Below are 22,345 nucleotides of genomic sequence, written 5' to 3'. Positions count from 1 at the left end.
CTTTAGTCTCTCTCTTTAACTGCCACTGTGGCAGTTTAGTGTCTCTTCAACTGCCACTGTGGCAATTTAGTGTAGTGACGGTTTAACTGCCACTGTGGCAGTTTAGTGTCTCTTCAACTGCCACTGTGGCAATTTAGTGTCTCTTTAGTATCCATCTTTAACTGCCACTGTGGCAATTTAGTGTCTCTTTAGTCTCTCTCTTTAACTGCCACTGTGGCAGTTTAGTGTCTCTTTAGTCTCTTTCTTTAACTGCCACTGTAGCAATTTAGTGTCTCTTTAGTCTCTTTCTTTAACTGCCACTGTGGCAGTTTAGTGACTGTTTAACTGCCACTGTGGCAATTTAGTGTCTCTCTTTAACTGCCACTGTGGCAATTTAGTGTAGTGACTGTTTAACTGCCACTGTGGCAGTGTCTCTTCAACTGCCACTGTGGCAATTTAGTGTCTCTTTAGTATCCATCTTTAACTGCCACTGTGGCAATTTAGTGTCTCTTTAGTATCCATCTTTAACTGCCACTGTGGCAATTTAGTGTAGTGACTGTTTAACTGCCACTGTGGCAGTTTAGTGTCTCTTCAACTGCCACTGTGGCAATTTAGTGTCTCTTTAGTCTCTTTCTTTAACTGCCACTGTGGCAATTTAGTGTCTCTTTAGTATCCATCTTTAACTGCCACTGTGGCAATTTAGTGTAGTGACTGTTTAACTGCCACTGTGGCAGTTTAGTGTCTCTTCAACTGCCACTGTGGCAATTTAGTGTCTCTTTAGTCTCTTTCTTTAACTGCCACTGTGGCAATTTAGTGTCTCTTTAGTATCCATCTTTAACTGCCACTGTGGCAATTTAGTGTAGTGACTGTTTAACTGCCACTGTGGCAGTTTAGTGTCTCTTCAACTGCCACTGTGGCAATTTAGTGTCTCTTTAGTATCCATCTTTAACTGCCACTGTGGCAATTTAGTGTCTCTTTAGTATCCATCTTTAACTGCCACTGTGGCAATTTAGTGTAGTGACTGTTTAACTGCCACTGTGGCAGTTTAGTGTCTCTTCAACTGCCACTGTGGCAATTTAGTGTCTCTTTAGTCTCTTTCTTTAACTGCCACTGTGGCAATTTAGTGTCTCTTTAGTATCCATCTTTAACTGCCACTGTGGCAATTTAGTGTAGTGACTGTTTAACTGCCACTGTGGCAGTTTAGTGTCTCTTCAACTGCCACTGTGGCAATTTAGTGTCTCTTTAGTATCCCTCTTTAACTGCCACTGTGGCAATTTAGTGTCTCTTTAGTATCCATCTTTAACTGCCACTGTGGCAATTTAGTGTAGTGACTGTTTAACTGCCACTGTGGCAGTTTAGTGTCTCTTCAACTGCCACTGTGGCAATTTAGTGTCTCTTTAGTATCCCTCTTGAACTGCCACTGTGGCAATTTAGTGTAGTGACTGTTTAACTGCCACTGTGGCAGTTTAGTGTCTCTTCAACTGCCACTGTGGCAGTTTAGTGTCTCTTCAACTGCCACTGTGGCAATTTAGTGTAGTGACGGTTTAACTGCCACTGTGGCAGTTTAGTGTCTCTTCAACTGCCACTGTGGCAATTTAGTGTAGTGACGGTTTAACTGCCACTGTGGCAGTTTAGTGTCTCTTCAACTGCCACTGTGGCAATTTAGTGTAGTGACGGTTTAACTGCCACTGTGGCAATTTAGTGTCTCTTTAGTCTCTCTCTTTAACTGCCACTGTGGCAGTTTAGTGTGTCTTCAACTGCCACTGTGGCAATTTAGTGTAGTGACGGTTTAACTGCCACTGTGGCAGTTTAGTGTCTCTTCAACTGCCACTGTGGCAATTTAGTGTCTCTTTAGTATCCATCTTTAACTGCCACTGTGGCAATTTAGTGTCTCTTTAGTCTCTCTCTTTAACTGCCACTGTGGCAGTTTAGTGTCTCTTTAGTCTCTTTCTTTAACTGCCACTGTAGCAATTTAGTGTCTCTTTAGTCTCTTTCTTTAACTGCCACTGTGGCAGTTTAGTGACTGTTTAACTGCCACTGTGGCAATTTAGTGTCTCTCTTTAACTGCCACTGTGGCAATTTAGTGTAGTGACTGTTTAACTGCCACTGTGGCAGTGTCTCTTCAACTGCCACTGTGGCAATTTAGTGTCTCTTTAGTCTCTTTCTTTAACTGCCACTGTGGCAATTTAGTGTCTCTTTAGTATCCATCTTTAACTGCCACTGTGGCAATTTAGTGTAGTGACTGTTTAACTGCCACTGTGGCAGTTTAGTGTCTCTTCAACTGCCACTGTGGCAATTTAGTGTCTCTTTAGTATCCCTCTTTAACTGCCACTGTGGCAATTTAGTGTCTCTTTAGTATCCATCTTTAACTGCCACTGTGGCAATTTAGTGTAGTGACTGTTTAACTGCCACTGTGGCAGTTTAGTGTCTCTTCAACTGCCACTGTGGCAATTTAGTGTCTCTTTAGTATCCCTCTTGAACTGCCACTGTGGCAATTTAGTGTAGTGACTGTTTAACTGCCACTGTGGCAGTTTAGTGTCTCTTCAACTGCCACTGTGGCAGTTTAGTGTCTCTTCAACTGCCACTGTGGCAATTTAGTGTAGTGACGGTTTAACTGCCACTGTGGCAGTTTAGTGTCTCTTCAACTGCCACTGTGGCAATTTAGTGTAGTGACGGTTTAACTGCCACTGTGGCAGTTTAGTGTCTCTTCAACTGCCACTGTGGCAATTTAGTGTAGTGACGGTTTAACTGCCACTGTGGCAATTTAGTGTCTCTTTAGTCTCTCTCTTTAACTGCCACTGTGGCAGTTTAGTGTGTCTTCAACTGCCACTGTGGCAATTTAGTGTAGTGACGGTTTAACTGCCACTGTGGCAGTTTAGTGTCTCTTCAACTGCCACTGTGGCAATTTAGTGTCTCTTTAGTATCCATCTTTAACTGCCACTGTGGCAATTTAGTGTCTCTTTAGTCTCTCTCTTTAACTGCCACTGTGGCAGTTTAGTGTCTCTTTAGTCTCTTTCTTTAACTGCCACTGTAGCAATTTAGTGTCTCTTTAGTCTCTTTCTTTAACTGCCACTGTGGCAGTTTAGTGACTGTTTAACTGCCACTGTGGCAATTTAGTGTCTCTCTTTAACTGCCACTGTGGCAATTTAGTGTAGTGACTGTTTAACTGCCACTGTGGCAGTGTCTCTTCAACTGCCACTGTGGCAATTTAGTGTCTCTTTAGTATCCATCTTTAACTGCCACTGTGGCAATTTAGTGTCTCTTTAGTATCCATCTTTAACTGCCACTGTGGCAATTTAGTGTAGTGACTGTTTAACTGCCACTGTGGCAGTTTAGTGTCTCTTCAACTGCCACTGTGGCAATTTAGTGTCTCTTTAGTCTCTTTCTTTAACTGCCACTGTGGCAATTTAGTGTCTCTTTAGTATCCATCTTTAACTGCCACTGTGGCAATTTAGTGTAGTGACTGTTTAACTGCCACTGTGGCAGTTTAGTGTCTCTTCAACTGCCACTGTGGCAATTTAGTGTCTCTTTAGTCTCTTTCTTTAACTGCCACTGTGGCAATTTAGTGTCTCTTTAGTATCCATCTTTAACTGCCACTGTGGCAATTTAGTGTAGTGACTGTTTAACTGCCACTGTGGCAGTTTAGTGTCTCTTCAACTGCCACTGTGGCAATTTAGTGTCTCTTTAGTATCCATCTTTAACTGCCACTGTGGCAATTTAGTGTAGTGACTGTTTAACTGCCACTGTGGCAGTTTAGTGTCTCTTCAACTGCCACTGTGGCAATTTAGTGTCTCTTTAGTCTCTTTCTTTAACTGCCACTGTGGCAATTTAGTGTCTCTTTAGTATCCATCTTTAACTGCCACTGTGGCAATTTAGTGTAGTGACTGTTTAACTGCCACTGTGGCAGTTTAGTGTCTCTTCAACTGCCACTGTGGCAATTTAGTGTCTCTTTAGTATCCCTCTTTAACTGCCACTGTGGCAATTTAGTGTCTCTTTAGTATCCATCTTTAACTGCCACTGTGGCAATTTAGTGTAGTGACTGTTTAACTGCCACTGTGGCAGTTTAGTGTCTCTTCAACTGCCACTGTGGCAATTTAGTGTCTCTTTAGTATCCCTCTTTAACTGCCACTGTGGCAATTTAGTGTAGTGACTGTTTAACTGCCACTGTGGCAGTTTAGTGTCTCTTCAACTGCCACTGTGGCAATTTAGTGTAGTGACGGTTTAACTGCCACTGTGGCAATTTAGTGTCTCTTTAGTCTCTCTCTTTAACTGCCACTGTGGCAGTTTAGTGTCTCTTCAACTGCCACTGTGGCAATTTAGTGTAGTGACGGTTTAACTGCCACTGTGGCAGTTTAGTGTCTCTTCAACTGCCACTGTGGCAATTTAGTGTAGTGACGGTTTAACTGCCACTGTGGCAATTTAGTGTCTCTTTAGTCTCTCTCTTTAACTGCCACTGTGGCAGTTTAGTGTCTCTTCAACTGCCACTGTGGCAATTTAGTGTAGTGACGGTTTAACTGCCACTGTGGCAGTTTAGTGTCTCTTCAACTGCCACTGTGGCAATTTAGTGTCTCTTTAGTATCCATCTTTAACTGCCACTGTGGCAATTTAGTGTCTCTTTAGTCTCTCTCTTTAACTGCCACTGTGGCAGTTTAGTGTCTCTTTAGTCTCTTTCTTTAACTGCCACTGTAGCAATTTAGTGTCTCTTTAGTCTCTTTCTTTAACTGCCACTGTGGCAGTTTAGTGACTGTTTAACTGCCACTGTGGCAATTTAGTGTCTCTCTTTAACTGCCACTGTGGCAATTTAGTGTAGTGACTGTTTAACTGCCACTGTGGCAGTGTCTCTTCAACTGCCACTGTGGCAATTTAGTGTCTCTTTAGTATCCATCTTTAACTGCCACTGTGGCAATTTAGTGTCTCTTTAGTATCCATCTTTAACTGCCACTGTGGCAATTTAGTGTAGTGACTGTTTAACTGCCACTGTGGCAGTTTAGTGTCTCTTCAACTGCCACTGTGGCAATTTAGTGTCTCTTTAGTCTCTTTCTTTAACTGCCACTGTGGCAATTTAGTGTCTCTTTAGTATCCATCTTTAACTGCCACTGTGGCAATTTAGTGTAGTGACTGTTTAACTGCCACTGTGGCAGTTTAGTGTCTCTTCAACTGCCACTGTGGCAATTTAGTGTCTCTTTAGTCTCTTTCTTTAACTGCCACTGTGGCAATTTAGTGTCTCTTTAGTATCCATCTTTAACTGCCACTGTGGCAATTTAGTGTAGTGACTGTTTAACTGCCACTGTGGCAGTTTAGTGTCTCTTCAACTGCCACTGTGGCAATTTAGTGTAGTGACTGTTTAACTGCCACTGTGGCAGTTTAGTGTCTCTTCAACTGCCACTGTGGCAATTTAGTGTCTCTTTAGTCTCTTTCTTTAACTGCCACTGTGGCAATTTAGTGTCTCTTTAGTATCCATCTTTAACTGCCACTGTGGCAATTTAGTGTAGTGACTGTTTAACTGCCACTGTGGCAGTTTAGTGTCTCTTCAACTGCCACTGTGGCAATTTAGTGTCTCTTTAGTATCCATCTTTAACTGCCACTGTGGCAATTTAGTGTAGTGACTGTTTAACTGCCACTGTGGCAGTTTAGTGTCTCTTCAACTGCCACTGTGGCAATTTAGTGTCTCTTTAGTCTCTTTCTTTAACTGCCACTGTGGCAATTTAGTGTCTCTTTAGTATCCATCTTTAACTGCCACTGTGGCAATTTAGTGTAGTGACTGTTTAACTGCCACTGTGGCAGTTTAGTGTCTCTTCAACTGCCACTGTGGCAATTTAGTGTCTCTTTAGTATCCCTCTTTAACTGCCACTGTGGCAATTTAGTGTCTCTTTAGTATCCATCTTTAACTGCCACTGTGGCAATTTAGTGTAGTGACTGTTTAACTGCCACTGTGGCAGTTTAGTGTCTCTTCAACTGCCACTGTGGCAATTTAGTGTCTCTTTAGTATCCCTCTTTAACTGCCACTGTGGCAATTTAGTGTCTCTTTAGTATCTCTCTTCAACTGCCACTGTGGCAATTTAGTGTCTCTTTAGTATCCCTCTTTAACTGCCACTGTGGCAATTTAGTGTCTCTTTAGTATCTCTCTTTAACTGCCACTGTGGCAGTTTAGTGTCTCTTTAACTGCCACTGTGGCAATTTAGTGTAGTGACTGTTTAACTGCCACTGTGGCAATTTAGTGTAGTGACTGTTTAACTGCCACTGTGGCAATTTAGTGTCTCTTTAGTATCCCTCTTCAACTGCCACTGTGGCAATTTAGTGTCTCTTTAGTCTCTTTCTTTAACTGCCACTGTGGCAGTTTAGTGTCTCTTCAACTGCCACTGTGGCAATTTAGTGTCTCTTTAGTCTCTTTCTTTAACTGCCACTGTAGCAATTTAGTGTCTCTTTAGTCTCTTTCTTTAACTGCCACTGTGGCAATTTAGTGTAGTGAATGTTTAACTGCCACTGTGGCAGTTTAGTATCCCTCTTCAACTGCCACTGTGGCAATTTAGTGTCTCTTTAGTATCCATCTTTAACTGCCACTGTGGCAGTTTAGTGTCTCTTCAACTGCCACTGTGGCAATTTAGTGTCTCTTTAGTCTCTTTCTTTAACTGCCACTGTAGCAATTTAGTGTCTCTTTAGTCTCTTTCTTTAACTGCCACTGTGGCAATTTAGTGTAGTGAATGTTTAACTGCCACTGTGGCAGTTTAGTATCCCTCTTCAACTGCCACTGTGGCAATTTAGTGTCTCTTTAGTATCCATCTTTAACTGCCACTGTGGCAATTTAGTGTAGTGAAGGTTTAACTGCCACTGTAGCAATTTAGTGTCTCTTTAGTCTCTTTCTTTAACTGCCACTGTGGCAGTTTAGTGTCTCTTCAACTGCCACTGTGGCAATTTAGTGTCTCTTTAGTATCTCTCTTTAACTGCCACTGTGGCAGTTTAGTGTCTCTTTAACTGCCACTGTGGCAATTTAGTGTAGTGACTGTTTAACTGCCACTGTGGCAGTTTAGTGTCTCTTTAACTGCCACTGTGGCAGTTTAGTGTAGTGACTGTTTAACTGCCACTGTGGCAGTTTAGTGTCTCTTCAACTGCCACTGTGGCAATTTAGTGTCTCTTTAGTATCCATCTTTAACTGCCACTGTGGCAATTTAGTGTAGTGACGGTTTAACTGCCACTGTGGCAGTTTAGTGTCTCTTCAACTGCCACTGTGGCAATTTAGTGTCTCTTTAGTATCCATCTTTAACTGCCACTGTGGCAATTTAGTGTAGTGACGGTTTAACTGCCACTGTGGCAATTTAGTGTCTCTTTAGTATCCATCTTTAACTGCCACTGTGGCAATTTAGTGTAGTGACTGTTTAACTGCCACTGTGGCAGTTTAGTGTCTCTTTAACTGCCACTGTGGCAGTTTAGTGTAGTGACTGTTTAACTGCCACTGTGGCAGTTTAGTGTCTCTTTAACTGCCACTGTGGCAGTTTAGTGTCTCTTTAGTATCCATCTTTAACTGCCACTGTGGCAATTTAGTGTAGTGACTGTTTAACTGCCACTGTGGCAGTTTAGTGTCTCTTCAACTGCCACTGTGGCAGTTTAGTGTCTCTTCAACTGCCACTGTGGCAATTTAGTGTCTCTTTAGTCTCTTTCTTTAACTGCCACTGTAGCAATTTAGTGTCTCTTTAGTCTCTTTCTTTAACTGCCACTGTAGCAATTTAGTGTCTCTTTAGTCTCTTTCTTTAACTGCCACTGTAGCAATTTAGTGTCTCTTTAGTCTCTTTCTTTAACTGCCACTGTGGCAATTTAGTGTCTCCCTCTTTAACTGCCACTGTGGCAATTTAGTGTTGTGACTGTGTCTTTTGAACTGCCACTGTGGCAATTTAGTGTAGTGACTGTGTCTCTCTCTTTAACTGCCACTGTGGCAATTTAGTGTTGTGACTGTGTCTTTTGAACTGCCACTGTGGCAATTTAGTGTCCCTCTTTAACTGCCACTGTGGCAATTTAGTGTAGTGACAGTGTCTCTTTAACTGCCACTGTAGTGACAGTGTCTCTTTAACTGCCACTGTTGCAGTGTAGTGAAGGTAGATGTTGTCTCTTTGACTGACACTATGACAGTGTAGTGAGGATAGATGGTGTCTCTTTGACTGCCACTATGACGGTGTAGTGAGGGTAGATGGTGTCTCTTTGAGCAGCAGTACGGGAGAGACCTTTGTCCTGCAGTGGGCCTAACCAGGCTGATCGTGATGACAGTGTAGTGCAGTGACAGTAGGTGGCGTTCCTCTCTGTGGCACTGTAGTGTACTGACAGTAACAGTTCCGTAATTGCGTGCGCCAAGGCTTGTCGGCGCCGCATGGAACACTCTTTCATCCGTTTAATATCGTGGGTGGGTATATCCGGGATAACTTCGGCGGTTCTGAGCACCGGAGACTACATCATGACGAAATGTTGCAAGTTCTCCCTGCGGCAGGACCAGGTTTCACGATGGAGTCCAATCACATCGAGGCAGCCCTGTTGTTGGTGCCTAGGTGTTGCTCGGCCTTGCCAGCGCCTCTGGTATACCAGTGTCACGTCTGCAAAGACACATATACATCAATAAAGAATGTACGTCATGCGAGGCAGTGCATGGCTTGTCAGCACTGTGTGCAATCTGCAGCTCTACCATTGCACTGAATAAGTGTGCGCAGTGGAATATATAAACGCTAAGTCTGGTTCGATGAGATGGTTGCAGACATTCGAGTGTTAATGCAGACATTCGAGTGTCTGGTACATTCTCACTGCGAACGCAGGGACTTTCAATCGCAGCTGCTGCATAAGATCGAATGATGTGGTAAGCATGGATACAACCGACTGCACGTAATTTCGGTTTGTTGCTATACGAAGACTTTAGCGTTGGTATCGTCAGGCCGTGCTTGCACGCGTCTACACGGTGAGGGCACCGAGGTGTGTAATTGTGCAGCATCGTACACAAGTGCCTCTATAGACGAACCTTACAACTATAATTACAGGGCAAAGCGCAGGCTGCGCCACAGACAGTGCGATTCTCGCCACATTTGACTGCCAGTTTCATACAGTCATTGAACTACACCCTACTGAATTACCGGCCGCTCCACAAAAGAAACTACTGTGCGTATGGAACTACAGCCACGCTGTTCTTCGTTCATTACAGGCCGTCGCAGACGATATTCTACTACGACACGCCTGCGATTGCGTAATGGTGGCAGTACGGTACGTCCCGCGACACTGAACTACTGCACATTTCTCAGTGTGCGGCAGTTCATTTTTCCTAGCGCTCTTTCACCGCGGGCACAACGCATCGCGCAAGCTGCCTGTGAATCGTTACGACAAAGGCTACACGTACACCTCGGTTAGCGGGTAGGAGCACGTCTGGTGGCGCCGGGAATGACACGGCAGACCAGCTCGAGGATCGAACTCCACGCACAAGTTGAGCAAGTTGCAATTGCCATTGTGTATGGTACTCCGGAAAGCGACTCGTGCACAACGCAAGCCACATACCCTATAGCGGTTACAAGTAGTCCTGCTTCCTGTTCTGCGGGAGCGTGTTTTCTTGCATTTGTGGCTGCTTGTCTGCGACGTTTATTTTGTTCTTCTTACTGATTGCCAATATGGCCAGCAAGCTTGGAGTCCTGCAGGGAATGAAGATCTCACGAATATCACGCGACCGCCTGCAATAGCTTAGGGAGATTGTTCCGGTTTCAAACCACAAGTGAATGAAAATTGTCCGTGATTAAGCCACGTTTCCACTGCATCCCAGCTTAACCTCGTAATACAGCTGTCTTGTTGCACGTTTGTCCTTGTATCGATGAGTTGCATGTTCCTTTACCAGAGTTTTTAGCTACGGTGGCTAGACCGGCGATTAAGGTAAAACCCAGTTTAAATAGCAGACGAAGGAGAGACCCGTCTTCTTTTAGCTTCGTTCTAGTTAAGAACGCAGCAATATCGCACGCCTCTACGGAGAGCATAGGCACTCGGTATGCGCATTCCTCTGATGGCAAAATAGTTCTTGTACTGTTACTCGGGAATCTCACAAAATTTTGGTACGTACGGCTAAGGTGCACCTATGACAGTAATACTACTTATCGCAACAGCACAACGCAATCTTTGTGCTTTGCAAACGTGATGTATTCTTTTATCCTTTTATCCTATCGAACACAACCACAGTGCAACAACATCCTGCGGTTCGCTTTGTGTGCTGCGATGGCACGTCTTAGTCATCGTAGCACTGCCGCCGATTCCACTTACTGTCAGGCATACACCCACATCTCAAGCGGCGAAACCTGAATTCTTCGGAGGGAAGACGTATTGCGTTAGCACCTTCAAGGCGCCCCCAATCGCAATCTGTCACAGTGGCAGTCAAAGAGACTTCACCTACCGTCACTACACTGTCATAGTGGCAGTCAAAGAGACTGCTGAGGTGCATCTGCACGAGTGCCGTGGACCCTGGTTCCGTCCTGAAGTCTTCAGCAGGCTCTGGAGCAACGCCGCTATCCTATCGGGCAGGAATCCTGCGCAGTTACGTTGTAGCACATTCTTAACAACCAACACACAACTCAAATAAATGCATTCTCAGAGGTTGCGTTCGATCATGCTTGCCACCCCATCTGCGACACTGCTATTGTTTATGCAAAACAGTAGCTGCGTGTCGCTGCGCATAGTGTAGTGCAGGTGTGTCTCACGAAAGACAAGCATCTGTAGGGCCGCAGAAATTTACAAACGTCTACTGTGCGGGTTGCAGCTCTTTCATAATTCATGAACTCTTGCTCGGCCGCTCTTCTTACATGCATAGCCGTTAAAGCGCATGTGCGGATTTAATCTGCCTCCATCGTTTCGCGCATATATCGCGGGAGTGCTCCGATCTACGACAGACGAACGCCAGTCGTGCGCATGCCTTGATATAGCACGCACCTTTCCACCCCTCCCCTGGGGCGATAAGCAGCCTGCGCAACACGCTGCCGGTCGCTTTTCGCAAGGCGATTACCGTGCCGCGACGTCGGCCGAGTGGTAGTGTTTCGAGCTCGCACTCGCAAGGGCCCACGTTCGAATCCTGGGAGCCGGCAGGACGAGCCGCAGCGCCCATGGGATCTGACCCACTTCAAATCCTGGGAGCCGGCAACAATGAGCCTGCCGCAGCGCCCATGGGGTTCGGCGTGGTCCGCCACTCAGACGGAGCGGGGGACAGGGGATTCTTTGTGCTTTTCGCACAAAGTCTCCTCTCGCGTCCCTACGGGTACCTGAGTGGGCGGGTGCCCGTACTTCTTTTTTCTGTATTATTTTTGGTCACGGATGGTGGCGGCTCGGGCCTTTGCGCTAGCGCCATACAACTCCTTCGTAATGAACGAAAAACAGCGCGAAAAGACAAGGACTAGAAGGGGAGAAACACAGGCCTTGTCTTTCCGCGCTGTTTTTCGTTCATTACGAAGGAGTTGTATGTCACTAGCGCAAAGGTGTTGGTTCACTATGAATCATATCAAATAAGCCTTCGCATTCAACTACTGGACATCTTCATGAATTAATGTGCGGTGGTTCATTTTAACTAGCGCGACGCTCTTTGACTGACGGTACACGAACTGCGCAAGACGCCTGTGAAACGTGGAGAACGTCTGCACTCACTTGCTTCTGCTGGCTAGGAGGACGTCTGGTGGCGGCAGGAGACGCACGGAAGACGGCTCGAGAACGCAACTCCACGCACTCCTGCAGCGGTTGAAATTCAAAGTTTTGTACAGGGCCGGGTTTTAGTTAAACACCCGCCTCTTTCCTGATTGGCAGCGTTCACCAATGTAACTTTCTTTTTGGCTCTATCTGGTGCTCGTTGGCTTTTCTTCCCGGTTCACAACAATTCACATGAGTTCTGTATTGTGGACGCATGTAGTATGCGTATGGTGCAGCTAATATAGAGCAGCACTGTTCTGTACAGAAAACATATTTTGGCTTCAAAAAATGAGGGTAGCATACAAAGGGTGCGCATTTATCCCCGTACAATTACGAAGAAACAGTTCGAGAAGAACACTTTCCCAAATCGCTCGTCCTTCGGAACCACCACAAATCATCATTAACATCAGCCTATCTTATGTTCACTGCAGGACAAAGGCCTGCGATCGCCAATTAGCGCATGCAAATTCCATCGCCCCCCACCTAGTCATCTACCACCCTCAACTGCGCTTCCCTTCTCTTACCACCCATTCTGTAATCCTAATGGTCCAACAGTTATCAAACCGGTGCATTACATAATCTGCCCAGCTCCATTTTGTTTTCTCTTGATGTCAATTCTTAATGTGATGCCCACCATTCTTCGTTCCGTCCCTATGCCGTTAGAAAACCGCGATATCGATTCTTGTCCGCCGGCTGTTAATTAGTAAACTTGGTGCATACATATTGTTTTTTCGAACTGTTTTTATTAATATGCGTTACCAGCTAGCCCACCTATCCATCATTTTCCTTTTCAAAATTCTTTCAACAATATTTAGGCCCTAAATAGAAATTCAGCTTCAAACCGTCACTATAATTTAACCTTCTCTCTCAAATGCAACAAATTTCATTAAGAATTGTCCTGCGGTTATCTCAGGCATTTAATAGGCCGCGTCGGATTTGGGCACGTGCTAAAGCTTGCTCTTGAGCCTCATGTGCTAGTTCCACACTTCTGTTCCCTGAATTCATGCCGTACAAGACATTCTCCTAGCTTGCCGCCGTGTTCGCCTTCTGCGGGATTTCATATTCTAAAATTCTCTGCAGTTTCGGGATAGGCGACGTACGCAGCACGCTTTTTCTTTTTTCCGCGTCTCCTTGCACTCATCATTCCACCGCGAAACGCGCCCTTCCACAACGATGTTACCGCTTGGTTGTGGGATGAATTTCTTTCCTGCCTCGATCATAAAAGTAGTAAAATGGGCTATACTGCGTCGTGAATACTACACTCGGTGACAAAATGTCGTCATACGTAAGTCGATTCCCCAAAATTATCCCAGTTGGCGGAGGCTAGTTACTAGAGAGGGACACGTGGAGCACATTCTTGTTGCTCAATGACCTTTAAAATAACAGCGAAGTGTGGTCATTTCCGTAAGGATTCTTTATAACGGTCAAGTCTAAGTAAAGGAGAAGAGCTGCCAAACCTGCAGCTTACTAGGAAGTTATCCACAAATCGACTTTTTTCGTCGCATTATAATCTCCCCACATAATGGGGCGAGCATTGAAATCTCCCACGAGTATGTGAGCTCGGGAAGCTTATAAACGAGTTATAGAAATCGCTTTTTCTGAGGTCACAGCTTTGAGGTATAGAAAATACGGTTAATAACTTATTAAACAGAATAGCCGGAACTGACACTGCCTGAAGGGGCGTTTCAAGGGCGACGTGTCGACAAGCTATTTGTTGTTTTCAGGTGTGTCTCTTGAACACGCAACTTCGGATTCTATTTGTATAAGAATTGTCTAACGTCGTCGAGGTTACGAAGAAGCACTCTGACGTTCTATTGTGGTATTTGTGCCTTAATAATAAGCAAAGTAATTGTGCTGTGTGTTTAAGAGGCGAAGATAAGCTTTTCGGGGCTCTTCGCAGACGCCGTGAGATCAGATTTCTTTTTTTTTTTTGAGTGGTCGAGAGAATCCCGCCGCTCCTTAGGCGCTGTCTGCGGCGACTGACTGGGTGTTATGTCTATCGCGTCTTCTGGACACGCGCTGTGTTTGATGCGAAGGCCTCTGCACGTCGGACGAGACCTTTGAGGCTACCAGCCCTGAGCTGTATGGCCCCTTCTGCTGGGGCGACGGAGCTGCGCTAGCTGTATCCACCAAGTAGGCAGACGGCGTTGCCGCCGGCTCACTTATGCGTCAGCCGGTCAGCCACTGGAAGGCGTCCTGACGCTGCCGCCTCACGCTCCTCTTTTGCGAATAAGGTACCAGCCCCCTTGCTTCCTTGAGTGAGAGGTTCTCTTTTACCTTAATTGCTACGATTTGTTTCTACCTTTTCCAGGAGGGCCGGACAGCGAGTGTGCGGCGTGCAGTTTACACAGTGTAGAGGGTATTTGCAGTAATGAGCTAGGTGTCCGTGTGCACAGGTCAGTCGGCCTCGGCAGTTCTGGGAACTGCGGCCGAATCTCTGGCATTTGAATGAACGGAGAGGGTTGGGGCCGTACTCGGATTTGGAGGTTGCCTGCCTCGATGATTTCTGGCAGCTCACTGCAACCCAATGTGAGAATTAGGTGCTTAGGGTAAATTATTATTTTTTTTGTGACACCTTATTTTGATTCGTAATACGTTGACAACATATCGTTCTTTCCATTCTTCAAGAAGTTCAGTTTCAGTCAGCTCCATCGAATCATCATCGGAAATCATACCGTGGATGGTATTCATGGTTGCGGTATGGGGTCACTGAAACCGACATGTTCCCGAAAGTTTTTAATATTGCTTTTCGTCGCGAACTTCCAAGAGGAGGTCGCCACTTGGAACTGTTGATACGTTATAACTTGGATCGTTATAGCCTGGGCCAATAGTCTGACTCAGACATTTTCAAACGAGGCAATGCGTGATCAGTCTCGACGTCTTTCCTGGTTTCTCAGAGTGAATTGCTTGGTAGCGGGGGAAGTTCCCTGTGTTTCGGTCAAAAAATTTAAGTAATTCTTCGGTGCGCCCTTGTTTCTGAGAGTAATCGGCGAGTTTTCGAAAGAAAATACCCCTTGGAAATGTTCAGGTTTCGGCATTAACGCCAGCCGCCAAGCGTGGAACCCAACAATGGGACGCTGCAGGTCTTATAAAAAAAAAAAAAAAACTCCCGCGGGCACCAACTGTGCGTTTCCGCTACAAACAAATATGTGCAAACACGCCTTGTTTTTCGATACAAGGTTAACCCTTGCTGCTGAATGAATGAATGAATGTTTGATTTTTAATGGCGCAAGGGCCAAGTATGGCCAAAGAGCGCCATGTCCATGGTAATGGGTGCGCAATATACTTGATGAGTTCTATGAAGTTGGGGCGATGTGGCTGTAAAGGGGCCTTAAAAAGTAGGCGCTCTAAAGTACGTAAAATCTGTATAATAAGATTATGGCGATGGCGTATGACGTGTGCTATGAACATTAAGATGCATTTAAAAGAATAATACGATGTGTAAAAATATATAGGGTTATAAGATTGGCTAGAGCACTACTGCCTCCATAGAGCCCTTGAAACGCAAGGGTCTGGAGGCATGTGCTATGCAACACAATTGTCGCAGCGGCATCCTCTGGAGCGAGGATGCTCTACGAATGTAATGGGCTTATAACATGTAGGACATCATCATTTAAGAAATTGAGGACGGCCTTGATATTAAAAAGAGGTTCTCTGCCAAGAAACATAGCCGGGTGAAGAGGAATGTAGTATCGGTATGCAAGAGGAAAATGTTTCTTTCTCTCCGCTTCGGCTTTCCGGCACTCCAGGAGGACGTGGAGGATGGTAAGCCTCTCCCCGCAGCTACCACAGGTTGGAGGGTCACTTCCTGTGAGTAGAAAAGTATGGGTGCCAAACGTGTGTCCTATTCTGAGACGACAGAATAGGACATCTGTTCGGCGTGATTTTGCTACAGAAGGCCAGAATCCTAACTGTGGTTTTATCACGTGGAGCTTATTTGTTTCCCCGTACCACATGCGTTGCCAGTGGTTCCGTAGTTTTCTTCGTAAGAGAGGCTTCAGATCACTAGCAGGGACCGCAGCGGTAAGAGTAGCTTGCGATGTAATTGATCTGGCCATTTGGTCTGCTAGAACATTTCCCTCAATACCTCTATGGCCAGGTACCCAGCATATAATGATATGCTGGTTAGATATGTATGCTCTGCAGAGAACGGAGTAGAGCTCAACAAGTATAGGATTCTTGTGTTTAGAGAGTGAATTCAGGGCTTTTACGACGCTTAGAGAGTCTGTATATATGACTGTTTTTCGAAGTTTTGATTTCATTATATGATTCACTGTCGACAATAGTGCATGGGCTTCTGCCGTAAATATACTAGTTTCCGGGTGCAGCGCGCCGGATTCTGAAAAAGATGGGCCAGTGGCTGCGTAAGAAACCCCTGCATCCGACTTGGAAGCGTCCGTGTAAAACTCAGTGCAAGAGTACTTATACTGGAGTTCTAAAAAATGCATTTTAATACGTGCCTCTGGCGCATGTTTCCCGACATCTACAAATGACAAATCACAGTCTATGATCTGCCACTGCCAAGGCGGTAACAGTTTCGCTTGAGTCATAGGACAATGTTCAAGGAGGGGAACACCCATTTCCTCAATTAGGTTCCTCACACGCAAAGCAGACGGCTTCCTCATTGCAGGCCGGTTATGGAAGAGCGTAGCAGCGGCGATATCGTTTGCGGTTGGATAACAAGGATGTTCAATGTTCGCTTGTACTCTCAGGAAATATGTGAAACTGCTATATGACCGTTGTAGATCAAGTGACCACTGATTTGACTACGTAGAGGCTCTGGATTGGACTTGTTTTGAAAGCGCCCGTCGCAAGACGGATACCCAAATAGCGGACGGGGTCTAGGATTTTTAATGCACTTGGTGTTGCAGAATTATAAATTAGTGCTCCGTAATCAAGGCGGGAGCGGACAAGACTGTTATATAAGTTCAAAAGACACTTTCGATCACTACCCCATGTAGTTTGAGAAGCTTGAGAAGGTTCATTGTTTTCAAACATTTTATTTTCAGATTTTGAATATGGGGAATAAACGTGAGCTTTGAATCTAAAGTGATTCCCAGGAATTTATGTTGGCTGCTCACAGAGAGGAGGTCTCCCTTGATCGTAATACTAGGCAGTGGTGCTACCCCCCCTTTTGTTTGAGAAGAGTACGCAGGTACTTTTTTGGGTGTTTATTTTGAAGCTGTTCTCATCCGCCCAATTAGACAATTTGTTTATCCCAAGCTGCACTTGCCGTTCGCAGACAGCAATATTGCAAGATTTGAAACTTACTTGTGCATCGTCAACATAAACGGAATAAAACATTGCCCGTGGAACGACTGTATGTAGGCTGTTCATTTTAACAATAAACAGTGTGCAACTAAGTACGCCCCCTTGCGGAACACCAGTTTCTTGGGTGAATGATTTAGATAAGACAAACATTACCAACCTTTACCCGAAAAGTACGGTTAGACAGATAGCTTTCGATTGTGTTTAACATGTTCCCACAGACGCCCAACGCGGAAAGATCGCGGAGGATCCCATATCGCCACGTCGTGTCGTACGCTTTCTCTAAGTCGAGAAACACTGAAAGTAAAAACTGTTTATGAATGAAGGCATCTCTAATGTTTGCCTCAATGCGGACAAGGTGGTCTATTGTCGACCTTCCCTCTCGGAAACCGCATTGAAGGGGGTCTAGTTTGTTGCTGCTCTCTAGGAAGCTGATTAATCGCCGGTTTACCATTTTTCCAAAAGCTTTGCACAGACAGCTTGTTACCCTTGCTGCTGAGAAGATTGGAAGTAAAAAGGAAGTGAACACAGGAAAGACGGCAAGTGAGAGAGAAAGTCAAAAGTTGGAGAGAGAGTTCCGAAAAGGGTAAACATTTTCAATTTAATCGCATATGTAGGTATGCCATGGCAGCAGACTCAGTTTCGTGTTGCCCGTAAAACAACTAATACTCATGACCCTACTCAGCCCTTCCATTCGTACTTTATTTCAAATACCGCAATTAACCCACATATTTTCAAATTTGCGTACGTATTACCCACAACATTTACTTAATTTACACGAAATATAAACAATTAAGGTGTCCCGAATGGTTCACCAACGACACCGGAAAAACTAACTACAAGCCTGCATCAAAATCAGGAATAACCAAGGGTTCAGCAATTCTTCGCAATGCGTCCATTTAAACTAGATACCTTAAAGACTACACAGACATTACACGTCACATTCCCACCGTCTTCGTCGAACTTCAAGATTTTGTCTTATGCAGTTGTTTTAGGACTTTGGGAAAATATGTGAATAACGGAGGCACGATACTCTGAAACACTTGAATCAGTGAACTCTCTAATAAGACTTTAATTAGGCTAAACATTAGTTCACATGTTTCTGACTCGTTGCACGACGTGCTTCGCACGTCAATGAACCCTAAACACCGTGCCTCGTGTGATTCGACGAGTATTCAGTAATTTTCAAAGCACAGTGTTGCTCCAGGCACTTCTACCTTTCTGTACACGTCACTCATACGATGGTTCCGCATTCCTAGGCGTATCTACCGAGGGGAAAAGGGGGGCACCTGCCCCCCCCCCCCCCCCCCCCAACTCTCCAAGGTGGGCACTATCGGCTGCAGGCTGGAAAGTCAAACTAATATAATTGTGGGGTTTAACGTGCCAAAACCACTTTATGATTATGAGGCACGCCGTAGTGGAGGACTCCGGAAATTTTGACCACCTGGGGTTCTTTAACGTGCACCTAAATCTAAGTACACGGGTGTTTTCGCATTTCGCCCCCATCGAAATGCGGCCGCCGTGGCCGGGATTCGATCCCGCGACCTTGTGCTCAGCAGCCCAACACCATAGCCACTGAGCAACCACGGCGGGTGAAAGTCAAACTAAACTACAGCTGAAGCTAACTTTTCTTTCTTCGGAAGAGCAATCGCATAGTAATGCTTTTCTTTAATACGCATCCCCTGCTTGGACAGCGAAGATTACGTCTTTCGTGCCTTCTCGGGACGCACTGTAGACACACTCACGTTGCGGAGAGCGCCTGACGCCGATCAGTTACCGTCCTAACAAACGTCAGCTTGCGTAACTTGCATCATGCCCAGGTTTTTGGGAACCCTATTGCCGTGTTAGAAAACACAATCAGCTTGGTGCATTTAACCTGCGTGCGAGGGGGAAGCCTGGAGAAAAGTATTACAATCAGCCGCGCCCAACGACTGGCGTGCCTTACGGCATGAGATCGTTGGTTTATCAAATGTCGGAACCATTTATTCTCTGTTTATAGAGATAGCCTCCGTATATTTGCAGTTTCAGCTTATTAACGCCATCAACAATCTATTCACACCTTTTAAAGGTATAACTTTCCAATTTCATTGTGCAATCACGGTTCATCGTAAACATGCTAGTGAAAATGACCTTGGTCGAACGTTCTGAGCCATATCAATACCAATAGAACAATAAGGAATTTTTTCTGAAAGAATGTGTCATCTCTGACTTTGACGACTTCATTTTAGGGCTGCTTTTACATAACAGCTACACTATTACTTATTTTGCGACAGGAGAAATAAACAGCACATATTCCGTATTTTGAAAAACGAGGCCCACTTTTTCGTGACGTGTACCGAAAGTTCGCACTGTGTAGGTTGCTTATGTTCACTGAAAACAGTTATCCATGGTCGCTTTCTCGCAATTCCTATGCGTTATACACGGCATTTAGTTGTTTCCCTCCGGTATCCTCTTTAACACATGCGGGGCACGGTGCTCATTTTTATTGGAAGTGCGAAACATTGTACTGAGTGACGAGCGATACATGTTTATCCGGTGTTCATTGCACCCTTTGAAGAAAGTTATTCATTGAAGCATTCCAGAGTGTTCATGGTAAGGTTTGTAACAGCGCACCCAAGATAAGGACAACAGAAGGAATAAAACGACCATGAATCCCAACTTGCCATTCCAGAGTGTCATGCTGCCGCTAATCTAAATGTGTCACAGACTCCTAAAATAACAGCACAAGAGACGGTCAACCATCTCCTGTGTTGTTGTTTTAGGAATTCCGTGAAAATAGAGAATTTTAAGCGCAATGCGTTGCGAAACTTTCATTTTCCTGCTTTAAATGCAATTGTTGCAGATAATTACTGAAACCCCATTTTCCCATGCGTTTTCGTGCATCATACGAGATTGGTAGTTTGTTTCTCCGGTGTCCACAGTGAGCTAAACAACGTACCTTCTTTATACATGGGGAAAATTAGGGCTTGGTTTGAGAATATGTAGGCAATGTTCAGAACAGGTGGGTTAAATGCGCATTTTCCAGTATAATATATATGCAGGTGGTCCATAACGTTATTAGTCTTTTTTACGAGCGGTGTTAAACTTAGACGGCCCCACTGACATAATTACAACTGCAACGGAGGTCAAATTTTGCGGACATAAGTGGAACAATACGCCAAGTTTATGTGCGATGGTAAATGCATGTTGATCAAATACAGTGTTAAAAGAATTATAAGCAAGTGTTCAAAAGCATCAAGCTGCTGCTATTAGGTTTCGCAATGTCCAAAGAGAACTCTGGGTTTCGTATATTTTATACTTTGAAGTAATAGGCAGCGTTTTAAGTGTTAGTATTTCTAGCTTATTTAGAAGCGGTAAGAATAATTATTGAACCCTCTTTTCTTTTCTTCAATTTTTCATACGCGGTATATTAGTTTCACCTGATGTCCTCACTAAATTAAAGGAAACAGATTCGTACTGTTTGGTGACTGTTTACGCAATAAATTGCATGTACAAGCACTATAGAGTGCTATGAGCGTGCTTAACAAGTGGAAGAGAACTCTGACCGCTGCCCACCAAGACCAGATTTAGAGAAAAATGGTGGTACGCTATGAAAACTCTCGGTGCGAGGTAAGGCTGGATCAAACACAGCCACTGTGAAAAAAATTCTTATACAAGCTTTAGGGCCTGTGATATGGCTGCTATCAGCTATGCTTCGACATACCTATACTTTACAACAGGTTTATATTTTGTGGAAAGCGGGTAGGGGACATGGTAATTGCAATCTGCAAAAATTTTTTTTTACGTTCCTGCTCCAGTTAGAAGACCTGCAAATAATTACTGTAGGAAATTACTAATAGGAACAAATAGGAAATTTCTTTCCCTATATTCAGGCGTCATAACATCTACCGACTTTGTTTCAGCGATGTACTCGGTAACCTAAACAAGGCATTTTGTTAATAATTGGCGAAAATGAAGGGCGCATTATAGGCAGTATGTAGGTAAACTTCAAAGACAGGGGACTAATTAAGGCATTTACAGTAAATTACGCATACAAGCGTATTTTACCGTAACCTGGAGTTTTATGAACGTGTTTTGCGAACAGAGAATTTATCCCGCTGCCCAGGAAAACTGTGAACTCAACTGATATCAAATCTAGTGGAAAATGTGATTGGGGGGGGGGGGGAGGGGACGGGGCAGAAAAGAAGGTAGGTAGGGTGAATGTTATGGTGAAGTAAGATGTGCGTTGATGAATTACTGGCTTTTTAGAAATTCCCAGCAAGAAGTGCTCAACAGTTTTCAACAGAGTTTTCAAACAGAACAGTCAAATTTACAAAGGCAACTTTTTAAAGCACCAGATATAGTCAATAGAAACAAACTTTTTTTGCAACTGTTCGAAAGCAACAGCTTCGCTGGAAATAGAGTTGTAATACTTCGAAGGTCACACACATCTGCTGCCTTTTTTTTTTAATACTGCATGCAATTTATGTTGACCGTACTTTGTTGCGTATAACTTCGACAATACTATTACGGAAACCAGCGATACGTTTATGCTGTAGACTTAAACATGAAGTGCAAAGATTTGCTTAATTATTAAAATAGTTTGCAGAAAATGCGCATTTCTTATGTGCGAGGTACTGCTTCTACTGGGCGCACCCTCGACCACTGTGGGCCATTCATTGCCTTTTGTCCCTGCATCATCTTGAGATTTTACATAGTTGCATGAAATAAATGCAAATTCAAATAAATTTACGGGCCCCCATGGTTCAACACGTGTGATTCATAAATAGGTCTAGGTCTCTTAAGTATTACTGACAGACGCATTCCCAGGCTCTTCAAGTTATTACATATATATATATATATATATATATATATATATATATATATATATATATATATATATATATATATATATATATATATATATATATATATATATATATATATACCATCAGCCTGGTTATGCCCACTGGAGTGCAAAGGCCTCTCCCATACTTCTCCAACTGCCCCGGTCATGTGTACTAATTGTGGCCATGTTGTCCCTGCAAACTTCTTAATCTCATCCACCCACCCAACTTTCTGCCGCCCTCTGCTACACTTCCCTTCCCTTGGAATCCATTCCGTAACTCTTAATGACCATCGGTTATCTTCCCTCCTCATTACGTGTCCTGCCCATGCCCATTTCTTTTTCTTGATTTCAACTAAGATATCATTAACTCGCGTTTGTTCCCTCACCCAATCTGCTCTTTCCTTATCCCTTAACGTTACACCTATCATTCTTCTTTCCATAGCTCATTGCGTCGTCCTCAATTTAAGTAGAACCCTTTTCGTAAGCCTCCAGGTTTCTGCCCCGTACGTGAGTACTGGTAAGACACAGCTGTTATAAACTTTTCTCTTCAGGGATAATGGCAACCTGCTGTTCATGATCTGAGAACGCCTGCCAAAC

At 44.3% G+C, this 22,345-nt stretch overlaps 1 protein-coding gene and 1 long non-coding RNA gene across 3 annotated transcripts in view; one reads left to right on the top strand and one right to left on the bottom strand.

Moving 5' to 3' along the window:
• The window catches only part of LOC126539614 (uncharacterized), a 99,727-nt gene that overhangs the window by 17,389 nt on the left and 59,993 nt on the right, over positions 1-22,345 (top strand). The gene's annotated exons all lie outside the window — the stretch shown is intronic.
• The window catches only part of LOC129386932 (uncharacterized), a 69,236-nt gene continuing 55,217 nt past the window's right edge, over positions 8,327-22,345 (bottom strand). For both annotated transcript variants that reach the window (XR_008614259.2, XM_055075402.2), the window contains 3 exons: positions 11,614-11,694; positions 10,376-10,508; positions 8,327-8,555 (listed from right to left, as the gene is read on the bottom strand). Coding sequence is in view for 1 of the 2 variants with exons in the window: in XM_055075402.2 (XP_054931377.1) it covers positions 10,488-10,508; positions 11,614-11,694 (102 nt within the window). In the remaining variant the exon portion in view is untranslated. The remainder of the gene's footprint in view (positions 8,556-10,375; positions 10,509-11,613; positions 11,695-22,345) is intronic.

Source organism: Dermacentor andersoni, chromosome 11, assembly GCF_023375885.2.
Source record: "Dermacentor andersoni chromosome 11, qqDerAnde1_hic_scaffold, whole genome shotgun sequence".
Taxonomy (NCBI): domain Eukaryota; kingdom Metazoa; phylum Arthropoda; class Arachnida; order Ixodida; family Ixodidae; genus Dermacentor; species Dermacentor andersoni.
The sequence above is the reverse complement of the archived record's forward strand: the minus strand, read 5'-3'. Positions and strand labels throughout refer to the sequence as shown.